The sequence below is a fragment of the Oncorhynchus nerka genome, linkage group LG11 (assembly GCF_034236695.1).
Source record: "Oncorhynchus nerka isolate Pitt River linkage group LG11, Oner_Uvic_2.0, whole genome shotgun sequence".
Classification (NCBI taxonomy): domain Eukaryota; kingdom Metazoa; phylum Chordata; class Actinopteri; order Salmoniformes; family Salmonidae; genus Oncorhynchus; species Oncorhynchus nerka.
Window position 1 is genome coordinate 40,319,555 of NC_088406.1, and position 14,527 is coordinate 40,334,081.

Below are 14,527 nucleotides of genomic sequence, written 5' to 3' on the forward strand. Positions count from 1 at the left end.
TGAGGACAATACAGTGCCACTACCAAAACCTTCGGGCTCTCCTTCAACGCGGCCAACGTGAGTAAAACATTTAAACGTGTTAACCCTCGCAAGGCTTCCGGCCCAGACGTGATCCCTAGCCACGTCCTCAGAGCATGCGCAGACCAGCTGGCTGGTGTGTTTATGGACATATTCAATCAATCCCTATCCCAGTCTGATGTTCCCACATGCTTCAAGAGGGCCACCATTGCATATTCTGAGGCTGAGGGGTTATTTTCCGAAGGCGCATGGCGCTGTGATGCTGCATGGAGATCACAAGTTCTTCAACTGGGCAGCAGTGACGTGATGAAGAGAATAGCCTATGGGATGACTAACTAAGACCACTGCAACATACTTATTTTAAAGTGTGGGAATAGGTTTATGCCAAACTTAGGCTATGTTTAACCTCTCTAGGGGGTGTGGGACGCTACCGTCCCACCTGGCCAACATCCGGTGAAATTGCAGAGCGCCAAATTCAAATTAAATTACTATAAATATACTTTCATTATATGTGTTTGTATGTTCACAGATTAAATTTCACGTTTACGTTTCATGTTTCATGCATAGCTTTTCTTACGAGTTTAACAATTTACATGTGGATTTTTTTACGATCCTAACGATATGTACGTTCAATGTTTTGGCAGCTATCTGGCTCCATATGCAACATTTGTTAACAGACACCTCAAACTAGTTTTAACTATTCTATTTCAATGCCATGGGTAGCTACATCTGTTTTGCAACAATGTTTGTTTTGCAACAAGAGTATCACATAAAAGTGGAAGAAAAAGTTTGCCAGTTGTCTGCATTGGGTTTCTTGTTTAAGTTACACATTTTGTAGTAATAATTCACCTGTATTCAGCCTCCCCTGGGGGAACTAACCTTGAATGGCAAGATCCTCGAACAAAGACTTCATTCTATATGTAAAATGCTCACCTGCCATGCATGGTTACCAAGTTCATCAAGTTTAAAGTGTAACTTTGTCTTGTGGGGGCAGTATATGGCTTTGAGAAAATACTTTAAACCACAAAGTTAATTGTGAATGTCAAATAGCATGTTAGTTAACAGCCAATTGCACAGGAATTATAAATGTTTTGATGTTTTAAGGTAGGCTATTGTTTTCTATTTCCTCATTTTAAATCCGTCTGCCTCTAGGACCGCGCACATCACTAAAACACACACTCTCTCTCTCTCTCTATTATCAATTTAACTGATCCAGATTAAATGAAAATGAGGATGGACCTTGCAGCACAACCTGGTCCAGGGCCAGCTCTTGCCTTTTGGGGTCCCTAAGCGGGATTTGGCAGCGGAAAGAAAATCTTGCAGGCTACTTATTTTTCTTATTGGCTGAGCTGGCACTGCACTGACCTAACCACCCATGGGACACTGAGAGTCACACCATGACAATTCAATTATTTGTGTCATTGGAGTTCAAGTAAACACACTGCTGTATACTGGGTTTTTTTCTTCCTTTAAAAGGTATAAAAGGTCAGGGATGTGACAGTAGTTTAGTGTGGAATAGTCCACTGACACAGAACATACAGTAGATCTATGTCCACACAACGGCAGTCTGGAGAAAGATACCAGGTGATCTAGACTTACATCCTGTTTTAAAGATATATATGTACGTATCTTTATTGATGTTTTGACTCTTCATTCAGACAGTAAGGAAGTTAGAGGAGGAGACAGGCAAGTGGGAGAATCAGTGAGAAAGGTGGACAGGGATTGAACCCTCTAATGGTAAGATGTATGTGACTTATGATGAGGAGCATTACCACACCACAGCTCTGCATGACTAGCATCCTGTTTCATTCACACACTATGACTGCAGTGTTTGTAGGTGTAACAGTAAAGCAAAGACCGGTAAACCGTAACTGTGTCAATTGCGTTTGTTATTCAAAATATGAATATTATTGAACTACAGTAGGTATGAATGATGTTTGCTTTATGTTCTACTCCATGTCCATCACAGCCACAGGTAACAACGTTTTTCCATGATGATGCCTATGGGGGTTATCACTTTGAATAGTAATGCTGTGGCAATAATGCAAAGAGTTGATAATTGATGGCAATTCTAAGAATGAAGAAATGTTGAATCAATAAGAGATTAATAATTTCACCTGATAGACACTGTTTTCCTTCACTTGTGAACTAAATATATCTACAAATACTTCTATACTATTGGGAAAAGGATGAACTCAACACAACTCACGTCATTTATCCTAGCTGGATATAGTGACATAGGACACTTAAAGTACTTGTATTTCATTATATTAACTGTCTTATACGTCTCCATAGTTTTTGCGAACACAGTGCTTATTGTGGTTATATGTATGGAGAGAAGCCTTCATGAACCCTTGTATCTGTTTCTGTGCAGTTTGTTTGTAAATGACTTGTATGGTACCACTGGTTTGTTTCCTGCTCTCATGACTCATTTGGTTTCAGATGACCATACAGTTTCCACTGTGTTCTGTTACCTACAGATATTTGTCTTGTACACATATGGATCTATTGAATTCAGCAATTTAGCAGTCATGTCCTACGACAGGTACCTTGCTATATGTTATCCACTACAGTATAACGTCATCATGACACCCAACAGGGTGTGTATTTTAATTTGTGTAATATGGTTGTACTCTTTTGCAAAATTCACCATACAACTGTCTTTAACTATTCGTTTGCAATTGTGTGGAAACGTCATAGACAAAGTGTATTGTGACAACTACCTGGTAGTTAAACTTGCCTGTTCAACTTCAGACACGACAGTTAATAAGATCTATGGACTCTGTGGTATTGTTTTGTCTGTCACTGTCCCTTTAATTACTATTGTGTTGTCGTATATTAAGATTCTGACCATTTGTTTGAAATCTTCCATCGAGACCAGACAGAAAGCTTTCAGCACCTGTTCTCCTCATCTGGCCTCGCTGCTCAACTTCTCTTTCGGCTGTTTCTTAACTCTGCTCCAGAGTAGATTTGATAGCCCTATGAGAAATGTTCCAACTGTACTTCACACTATTTTATCAGTGTACTATCTGATGTGCCAGCCACTTTTAAATCCTATTGTGTATGGAGTTAGGATGGCTAAAATCAGACAGGCTTGTAAATACATACTACCTGTAGGTCTGTACCCTAAAACATAAGCTAGACATTAGTGTGACCTTTTCCATCCTGATTGTTAGATTTTTGTGATGTTGGCTTGTGTTTTGTTACTGATAGGCTTGTCGCTATAATGAATTGGGCAGAGGATGGCAAATCAGATGTGTAAAACATTTGCTAATTTACTAAATAATGTCATATAAAAAAAAATAAAGAAGAAGAAGTTCATGACTTTGAATTCCTTACTTAAATGTAAGTATGTAAGGCTGCTTTTACATAGCAAGCCCAATTCTGATCTTTGTTATTGGCATATGATCTGATCTGGTTGGTCAAAAGACAAATTATTGGCAAATGATCAGAATTAGACTGCCTGTGTAAACGCAGCCAAATAAATCTGGATATGCAAAACTGTCTGGATCAATCAACAACAGTGAATAAATTGATGTAAATGTGTAAAAGGTAAGCCCACCTTATAGCCCACCATTAGGTCCATCACTAATGGAAAATGGGCTCAGTGGGTACATTTTGGGAGAGAAATCTAGGGAAATACTTCAGCATGAAAACAAACTATATTCTTTCTGGACCAGATACCTTTATTGAGATATGGCATCTTGTTTTTCCGGGGTCACTGTGAGATATGTTTGACCTACAGAATGTAATAATCCAATAAGGCTCATGAGGATGTGTGTATAAAACACATTGGTTAATGTACTCCATCCACACTTTACCATGGGGAAAGCAGACGCCAATAATAAGACCGTAAAAAAACATTTTAATTGAGTCATTAGGTAACAGGTCGTTAGTCCACTGTACTGCCTCGTTCCCTGGGAACCAATTAATGCAGCCAGTAACCTGTAGAGACCTGGGGGGCTCCTGTAGAGGCATGGCTGGTCTTGACTGCATCCCAAACGGTACCCTATTCAACTCTGGACCTTGAAGCCACTTCCACTGCTTTTTTTCATTGTTCCCCTCTAATCAGGGACTGATTTAGACCTGCAACACCAGGTGAGTGCAATTAATTCTCAGGTAGAACAGAAGACCAGCACGCTCCGGAGCTCATATGGTAAGTATATAATACCCCTGATAAAGGGAATAGGGTGCAACTTGGGGGGGACACCTTCTGTCATCCCCTCTGGGAGGGTAGGACCTGAGAGTGTACTTGAGAGAATATAGTAGACGGTTGCTGTCCTTTGATTGTCCTCTCGTTGATCTCTTAATGACATCCTCTCCGTGGTCACGATATTTAGTGTGTCATTGTGTAACTTGATAGTGCACCTGTTTCTTTGAAGTAAAACACATGTTGAAGTCTAAAGTAATGGCCTGGTGATTGATGTATAGTGACCTTGTTGAACTTAAAGAAATGTGTTTGAAGTAAAATATGTCAAAAGTATTTTCCGGGGAGGCCTGAGTTTTAACTTTTGAACAGTTCAAACAGTTGGGAAGTTTTATAGGGAACTTGTGGAACTGCTGTGTAGTGAGCTTGTGGAACTGCTGTGTAGTGAACTTGTGGAACTGCTGTGTAGTGAGCTTGTGACCCATTATAGAATGAACAGGAAAAAGTCATTTCTGGAAAGCCTGGAAGGAGGAGAGATGACTAGAAACAATTCAGTTGACCGTTTTATGTGTAGATTAATTGTTGGATTAGAGGACCTTGAGCATTTCAGATAAAATAACAACTCAATATGTATAGCTCAGGACAAATTAGCTAGCAACAGCAAGATAGCTGTCTAAATAGGACAAATTAGCTAACAACTGCAAGCTAGCCAAATTGCCATAAATGTTTCATGCTTTTCGACCTATCCCCAAATTAATATAATTGGTTCAGAGTTTGTTTTGATATTTCAACCTGCTTGTCGTGATCACGTTTGGGGTGGGGTAACAAATTCAATTTGGGCACAATGGCGCACGCGGATGCACACGCGCGTCCGGTTTGGGCATGGTGTTAGCTTTGTCCTGTGAACACCATGAGCGAGAAGAAACCTCGAGAGATAAACCACAGAAAACTTGTGGGAGGTTACAAGGAGACAAGGGCCATGCTCATGAAACTATTTTACAAGGAAGGAAGATAAAACACTTTCCAAAAAATAAATATAAACATATATTGGGTAGTAATGTGTAGTATTGTGTAATAATAACATGTATGATCTATATAGAGGTTTAGTAATAAACATTAGTATCAGAGTTTAATATTAGTAAACTTTAGTAAACTTGCAGAGTAAACTTTAATAATTGTTTAAATGTCTGTACTAAAGGATTTGTAGAAAATAAAACTTTTGAAGGAAAATGTAATTGTCCTTAAATTAAATAAATATTTCTCTCCCTCTGTCTTTCCCCTTGGGTGGGTGTGTGTGGGGCTTGGTTACATGGGGTGGTGTCAGGTTACAAGCGGACACACTAAATATTGTGTGAACATCCGGAGTGGATGTCATTAAGTGGTCAACGAGAGCACAACCAAAAACCAAAGGACACAGAAAACCCATCAATCACTGTTTGACAGCAACCGTCTACTATATTCTCTCCTGCCCAGAGTGACAATAAGGGTCCTCACTTTTACCTGAGCAGGAAAAGTTCTGGGCCTAGATTTTACACTACAGCTGGGACTAAGGCTCCTCTATTTTCCCTGGTTAGATCACATGTCCAGGAAAAACAACAGAGGACTAACTATGTAGCCTGGATACCAGATTGCTTGTGCTAACATTACACTCCTTGTCATTCCATACATGACAAGGAGTTGGAATGATAGTCCAAACATATCTGGGGCCAGGCTTCCAACGATGACCTCTTCTCAGACGTTTGTGTTGCACCCTCATTCAGACTGAAGCTAACAAGGTAGCCCCTCAACAATACCCAGATACCTGTCAGTGGTATCAGGACTATACTTAATCTGGGGTCAGGAAACTGTCCCTTTGTCAGAGGTTTCATTGAACCATGTTTTTATTGTACATGGTGCACATAAATAAGATATCTGCTATTGTTGCCTGTCCAGCCCATTGGTGATGTTGCATACTTCTTCTACAGTGTAGAGTGCCAGGCCAGAGTCCACACACATACATTGTTATAACAGAATCATAGGCCACTAACACAGCCTGTTGCTATATACATTTTTGGACTTAATTAATCATATATACCCAGGGCCTCCCGAGTGGCAAAGTGATCTAAGGCACTACATCTCAGTGTTAGAGGCGTCACTACAGATCCGGGTTCAATCCCGGGCTGTGTCCCGGGCTGTGCCAGCCACAACTGGGAGACCCATGAGGTCTCAATTGGCCCAGCGTCGTCTGGGCTAGGGGAGGATTTGGCCGGCTAGGATGTCGGCCGGGCTCATGCACGCTGACTTCGGTCGCTAGATGTGCAGTGTTTCCTCCGACACATTGGTGAGGCTGGCTTCCGGGTTAAGCGAGCAGTGTGTCAAGAAGCAGTGTGGCTTGGCAGAGTCGTGTTTCGGAGGACGCATAGCTCTCTTCGCCTCTCCTGAGTCCGTAAGGGAGTTGCAGCGATAGGACAAGACTGTAACTACCAATTGGATATCATGAAATTGGGGAGAAAAAATTATAATAATGAATAAATAATAATATATACCCATTGATTCTTAAAAAATATGCTGGTATGTGTTCGCTACACCACTTGCAATTCTAAAGTCAATATGGACAGCGCCCGGTGTTGAAAATTGATTAGGCATATTAACAAACAAGAGGGCTTTGTTGGGGCACTATTTAAGAAATAAGAGGTACAGTAGGCTTACTGACAGACGCAATGATTTTATCCATATACTTGTCAGTAGGCCTATAGCTATTTCCTTCAATACTGTCACCATGCACTCCTTAAATAGGCCTACCTCCTTTCTGTGTTGGACTCGGGCCTCATGTCTGGTGTGGAAAATTATCCTCTGAAAGTACCATGCATGGATTCATAATGACATTTCAGATTAAATTCTTTGCAAACAGCGACAATTTTGTTGTAAACAAGACACACTGTTTTGGCATTGGAGACATATGCTACGATGAATAGGCTATCTTCTAATCGATTTGGTAGGCCAATTAACATTGGGATTTTACTTCTATAATCAGATCGAAATTATTATGCTATTATAATTGAATTTATTAGCCCACTAACCACGTGTTAAATGTGTAGTTTAGCATACACTGTGTAGGGCTATGAATTGGGCAGCTAGTAGGCTCTTTGCTAATAGGCTAACTATGTTCTGGCACGCCAACTAGCTACAAGCTGAGGAACAAATTTGCTGGAGGCCAAACCTAGTTGCCAACCCCTGTTGTATATTGTAAATTAAATCACACCCTTCACCACCACTACCACCATCATCATCATCATCATCATCATTCAGATAATTCAAATGTGTGGATATAGGCCTAGTCGTCATCTTGAAGAACTTGTGGTTGTCTCAGTGAAGTGAAATTACTTTGTTGTTCACCAGTGCTCTCTGATGAGGAAACAACATGCAAAGTAGCCTAACAACATCACTCACAAATGGCACAGATGTGTTCACTATATTGCACTGGTCCTCTTCAATTTTAATTCCAGGTTGCATATCAAAGTATTTAAGGGCATATCGAATGGTCTGCTCTGCCCATAACAGTCAAGAATGGTCCACCACCCAAAGAACATCCATCCAACTTGACAAAGTGGCAAAGACACAATTGTGGGAAGCGTTGGAGTCAACATGGGCCAGCATCCATGTGGAACGCTTTTTACAACTTGTAGAGTCCATGCCCTGACAAATTTAAGCTGTTCTGAGGGCAAAAGGGGGTGCAACTCAATATCAGTAAGTTGTTCTTAATGTTTTGTGCTCAGTGTATATTTAATGTATTACAGTCCTTCCGAAAATACATTTAAATTGTGTTTTAATACAAAAAAGATTCACCCTGTTCCATGTGTTCAATGTATTCCATTTACAATTCGGCTCCAGTGCGGTGTTACTTCCATGCTATTATGATGCGTCTCTGTATGTGTCACGACTTCCACCGAAGTCGGTTCCTCACCTTGTTCGAGCGGCGCTCGGCACTCGTCGTCGCCGGTCTTCTAGCCATCATCGATCCACTTTTCATTTTCCATTTGTTTTGTCTTGTCTTCTCACACACCTGGTCTCAATTTCCCTCATTACATGCTGTGTATTTAACCCTCTGTTCCCCCCATGTCTTTGTGCGGAATTGTTTATTGTAAGTGCATGTGCACGTTTTCTCTGGTGCGCGACAGGTTTCGTACCCATTTGTTTGTGGTTCTGGTTACAGGTGGTTTTATGAATAAAACTGCTCCGTTGATTACCCAGTTTGTTTTCTCTACTGCGCCTGACTTCCCTGCCGCCAGTTACGCACTCCCTAAGAGTATGTTCCTAGCTGCCAACTAGCTAGCCATTTAACATTGGCTAGACATGCTCTGTTTAATCTACTCTTCTCTATTAATTACTGTATTTCTATAGAACATAAGAAAGGCATTTCAACCCCCTGGAGGGCCTGTTACAAAAATGGTATCTGTTTTTCTCTATATTGTTTCCTTGACAGGTATAGGTGACCATTCACACATCACACCATGGTAGGCATTTTTTAAATTCAATCTCACAAGTATAATAATCAAGTGAGGAGCTTAGTTTAAGCAGGTCATCATGTATTAGAAATGGTCAGTCTTCATTTTGGATTTAACATACTTTACATGTAATCAATTATTTTGCATTTGAAAGTAATAAATCATATGACTGCAGGATGCAAAGTATAATATTGTTTGATTTAGGCTATGAATTATGTTATAAGGAGAAATGTAAAGGCATCTATATTAGTGAGTATAGATGTGGGAAAATATATCACTGAATCAAGAACAAGTTAAGGAATTATCCATTTATGTTGGCCTTTGTGATATCGTTTTAATTTACAGTATATGTAAGCTACATTACTATAGAGGATTGGCTACTCTTCTTCAAAAATGGACAGCACATCTTTACCAACTCCCAAGACCAAGGCAGCAGCTACTCTTCCCTGGGTACTGCAAAATTAAGTGAGTTATATACAATTTAAAATGTTAAATGACATTAAATTCTATAACACTTTACCCAATATATTAGGTGTGTTCCCTCAGGCCACTACTCCACTCCACATATACCACATCCATGTGTACGTGTGTGTAGAGTGTGTGTCTTATCATGTGTATGTGTGTCTGTGCCTGTGTCTCTTCAAGTCCCCGCTGTTCCATAACATGTATTTGTATCTGTTTTTAAAATCTGATTCTACTGCTTGCATCAGTTACCTGATGTGAAATTGAGTTTCACGTACCCATTGGCTCTATGTAGTACTGTGCGTCTCCCATAGTCTGTTCTTGACTTGGGGATTGTGAAGAGACCTTTGGTGGCATGTGTTGTGGTGTGTGCATGGGTGTCCAAGCTGTCTGCTAGTGGTTTATACAAACACCTTGGTGCATTCAGCATGTCAACACTTCTTACAAAAACAAGTTGTGATGAAGTCAATCTCTCTTCCACTTTGAGCCATGAAAGATTGACATGCATATTATTAACATTAGCTCTCCGTGTACATTTAAGGGCCAACCGTATGTGCTTTGTTTGTTAAACAGCTTAATGGGAGCACTGGTTTGTTTCCTGCTCTCATGTTTTACTTACTCTCTGACACACATGATATTTCCCTTCTTTATTGTTATCTCCAGATTTATGTGTTGTACACAAACGCTATAACAGAATTGAGTAATTTAGCAGTTTTGTCCTGTGACAGGTACATTTATATTTGTTATCCTCTACGGTATAACAATATTATGACACCTAAAATCATTTGTGGCTTAATTCTGTTGTCCTGGTTGTATTATTTTTCATCAACGCCATCGTTAGGGCTGTTGCAGTGACCTTATTACCACCACACCGGAGGTCACGAGTCATGAAGGCAGTCAAATTCCACGTGACTGTTCGGTCACGGTAATTTGGCTTCTCCAAGCTCTGATGCTGTTGATGGTCATTAGTAGCCTACCAAACTTGCTATCTGCCTGGTACCAATCTATTGTCCCTCTAATCACTTTGAGGTCAATGCAAATCTAATCAAAAATCTAATCAAAAACTTAATGAGAGCCCATGAGCTCATGTTGCGCAACATTGCTATAGGCTATGGAATTGCGGGAGAAAACAGAGTGATGGCCTCTACTAAAAAGAGGAGGATGCCATCACCTTTCTATAGGCTAGGCCCAATATATTTATTTATATTATTTTCTAATATTTAGCACATTGATTAACTTTACAACAGGAGTGAAATGAACCAAAGAAAAGCGTCCTCCATTTTCTATTTAAGTGCACAGATGACATGTATTTTTTCCCGCTGCCCCTGTTTCGAGACATAAGTATTTGATACATATGTATTTGATCACCTACCAACCAGTAAGAATTCTGGCTCTCACAGACCTGTTTGTATTTCTTTAAGAAGCCCTCCCGTTCTCCACTCTTTACCTGTATTAATCTTTTCTGCAAAGGGGACAGGACGACTGCACCGTATTGAGGGGAGGATGGATGGGGCCATGTATCGCGAGATCTTGGCCAACAACCTCCTTCCCTCAGTAAGAGCATTGAAGATGGGTCGTGGCTTCCAGCATGACAACGACCCGAAACACACAGACAGGGCAACTAAGGAGTGGCTCCGTAAGAAGCATCTCAAGGTCCTGGAGTGGCCTAGCCAGTCTCCAGACCTGAACCCAATAGAAAATCTTTGGAGGGAGCTGAAAGTCCGTATTGCCCAGCGACAGCCCCGAAACCTGAAGGATCTGGAGAAGGTCTGTATGGAGGAGTGGGCCAAAATCCCTGCTGCAGTGTGTGCAAACCTGGTCAAGAACTACAGGAAACGTATGATCTCTGTAATTGCAAACAATGGTTTCTGTAACAAATATTAAGTTCTGCTTTTCTGATGTATCAAATACTTATGTCATGCAATAAAATACAAATTAATTACTTAAAAATCCTACAATGTGATTTTCTGGATTTTTGTTTTAGATTCTGTCTCTCACAGTTGAAGTGTACCTATGATACAAATTACAGACCTCTACATGCTTTGTAAGTAGGAAAACCTGCAAAATCGGCAGTGTATCAAATACTTGTTCTCCCCACTGTATATCCACAGTAAAACGAGTCCTATATTCACATAACCTGAAAGGCTGCTCAGCAAGGAAATAGCCACTGCTCCAAAACCACCATAAAAAAGCCAGACTACGGTTTGCAACTGCACATGGGGACAAAGATCATACTTTTTGGAGAAAGGTCCTCTGGTCTGATGAAACAAAAATAGAACTGTTTGGCCATAATGACCATCGTTATGTTTGGAGGAAATAGCGAGAGGCTTGCAAGCCGAAGAACAACATCCCATCTGTGAAGCACGGGGTTGGCAGCATCATGTTATGGGGGTGCTTTGCTGTAAGAGGGACTGGTGCACTTCACAAAATAGATGGCATCATGAGGGATGAAAATCATGTGGATATATTTGTTATGAACCGGCTCGAAGTCCGTAACAAAAAGGGAGACAACGGGGAGTTAAGGAATAACAAAAATATATTTATTATCTGAAATAACCTAAATACAATTAACAATGGTGTGTGTAGTCAGTAATCAGTAGTGTAAGTGAGTGGTTGCATGAATAAATATGATCATGAGGGGTGTTGAAAGGTGCCAAAGCAAACAAACAAAACAGCCACAAAAATGTCACAACCAAAATCTAACAGTGTGTCTGCACGGAGAGATTCTCCTCAATGAATGGGAAAGAGGTGTATTTATCCCGGGACACACACGAGCCCAGGTGTGTCCCATTTCGCTGGCGACCCTCCCGGCTCCGCCCACCGACATCCTATTAAGGAAAACAAGAGCAAATAGAAAGAATGAGGCAGACAGAGAGGGAGGGTCGTCACCCTCCAGAGTGGGAGGATCGCAACATCTCAAAACATCAGTCAGGAAGTTAAAGCCTGGTCGCAAATGGGACTTCCAAATGGAGAATGACCCCAAGCATACTTCCAAAGTTGTGGCAAAATGGCTTAAGGACAACAAAGTCAAGGTATTGGAGTGGCCATCACAAAGCCCTGACCCAAATCCCATAGAAAATTTGTGGGCAGAACTGAAAAGGCGTGTGTGAGCAAGGAGACCCACAAACTTGACTCAGATACACCAGCTCTGTCAGGACAAATGTGCCAAAAATCACCCAACTTATTGTGGGAAGCTTGTGGAAGGCTACCCGAAAGTTAAACAATTTAAAGGCAATGCTACCAAATACTAATTGAGTGTATGTAAAATTCTGACCCACTGGGAATGTGATGAAAGAAATAAAAGCTGAATTAAATCCTTCTCTCTAATATTATTCTGACATTTCACATTTTAAAATAAAGTGGTGATCCTAACTGACCTAAAACAGGGAATTTTTACTGGGATTAAATGTCAGGAATTGTGAAAAACTGAGTTTAAATGTATTTGGCTAAGGTGTATGTAAACTTCCGACTTCAACTCTACATGTTTAACTTCCATCCTCTAAGGCCAGGAGCAAAACAATGTATGAATTAATGGTTGGATCAGAATCCCCGTTATGATCATTGACCAGTATGGATAACAATTTATTTATTTTATTTTTATTTCACCTTTATTTAACCAGGTAGGCAAGTTGAGAACAAGTTCTCATTTACAATTGCGACCTGGCAATAATAATAATAAGTAAAACCAGAAGTCCAAATCCCTATCTCCATCCACGGCTAATTTAGGAAAGGGACAATTTTAGCTACCTAGCTAGCCACCGGTGGACAACAACACAACGTGATGCAACAATTCAAGTTGTTTGCGTCAATGACATATGCTTTCAATGCAATTTGATAGGAGTGATGCCAAATCTGATTGCTGATTGGCAGTTTTTTTATCAAGGGAGGCCAAATGCTTGCTGGCATCCCTTGCAATCCCTGCTGAGGGGGCAACAATGTCCTACTAGTTTGGACCGGACAGCATCAGATAGATGGCCTACATGTCACATCTTCTCCTGCTCCTTCCCTCCTGTGTATGACGTCGCCAGAATACTAACAGAATACTAACCTCCGGTCCTGGGATTCGTCATTAAGCGCACCTGTCAATCATTATGATTTACACCTGGACTTCATTACCTTCATAATTCCCTCCCCTTTATATGTCACTCTCTTATGTTTTCTCGCCAGTTGGTATTGTCCTTGTGTACCGGCGTTTAACCACATGGATTTGTCTCGTTCCTGGTTTGTTATTTTATTAAACGTAAAAAAATTAATCGCAGTGAGACCCTGTGTTCCATCCTGGGTACCGCGTCTGGCTCTCTACCAGGAACCTCCCACTCCTCCTGCCCTGCAAGAAACTGAGCCCCCAGTTTGTGGGGCCGTTCAAGGTTCTCCGGAGTGTCAACGAAGTGACATACAGTCACTATCGTATCTCACCCTCTTTTCATGTATCCCTTCTCAGGCCGGTGGTTCCTGGTCCCCTCGCTGATACTGTCCACTACGACACAGCTCCACCCCACCCCTGGACATTGAGGGGGTCCGGCATACGCTGTCAGATCCCTACTGAACTCCCAACGTCATGGGGGTCGGCTCCAGTATCTGGTGGACTTGGAGGGGTATGGCCCAGAGGAGCGGTGTTGGGTTACGGTGGAGGACATTCTGGACCCCAACATCATCCGTGATTTCCACCTTTGCCACCCGGACCGACCCGCTCCTCATCCTTGGGGTCGTCCCTTTGGACGGTGTCATCCTGCGGCTGGAGCCGCGCATCAGAGGGGAGGTACTGTCACATCTTCTCCTGCTCCTCCCCTCCGGTGTACGACGTCGCCAGAATACTAACCATCGGTCCTGGGATTCATCATTACGCACACCTGGCACTCATCATTACTCGCACCTGTTAGTCATTATGATTCACACCTGGACTTTACCTTCATAATGTCTTCCCCTTTATGTCACTCTCATGTTTTCTCACCAGTTACCGGCATTTAGCCACATGGATTTGTCTCGTTCCTGGTTTTGTTGTTTTATTAAATATTTCACCTGCTTCCCGACTCACAGCTCCGTTATTACACTACACATAGAGAGACAGAGGGGCGCTGTTTCGCTCGCTCAGATGCTTTCTCCGGTGAGATACATTCAGCTTCTTATGAATTGAAGGAAAATTCTGAAACACAGAGAAAGATAAACTATTTATCTTTTTCTTGGTCAATCTTTTGATTTCTTGGTTAATCTTTCTTGGCATCCATGAATACACACCACTCCTGGGAAGCCAGGCCCAGCCAATCAGAATGAGTTTTCCCCCACAAAAGGGCTTTATTACAGACTATAATTTTCAAAAAACTAAACTATAACCTTCATTCCAGAGCCTGGGTGCTGAGCAATTGGCCACTGGTAACCATACCAGCCTACTTAGTTTAATTCATACCAAGTAGCACAC

The 14,527-nt window shown here is 41.3% G+C and overlaps 1 protein-coding gene across 1 annotated transcript; it reads left to right on the forward strand.

Annotated features, from left to right (window-relative positions):
• The first annotated feature begins 1,584 nt into the window (after nt 1-1,584).
• Nucleotides 1,585-3,190, forward strand: LOC115137628 (olfactory receptor 11A1-like). The gene has a single exon (XM_029673949.2). The coding sequence runs from the start codon at nt 2,208-2,210 to the stop codon at nt 3,153-3,155; it is 948 nt and encodes a 315-aa protein (XP_029529809.1). The 5' UTR covers nt 1,585-2,207; the 3' UTR covers nt 3,156-3,190.
• The last annotated feature ends 11,337 nt before the right edge of the window (nt 3,191-14,527 follow it).

Coding starts and splice junctions, on each gene's coding strand:
- LOC115137628 (XM_029673949.2), top strand. CDS start 2,208: ATGAACTCAACACAACTCACGTCATTTATCCTAGCTGGATATAGTGAC.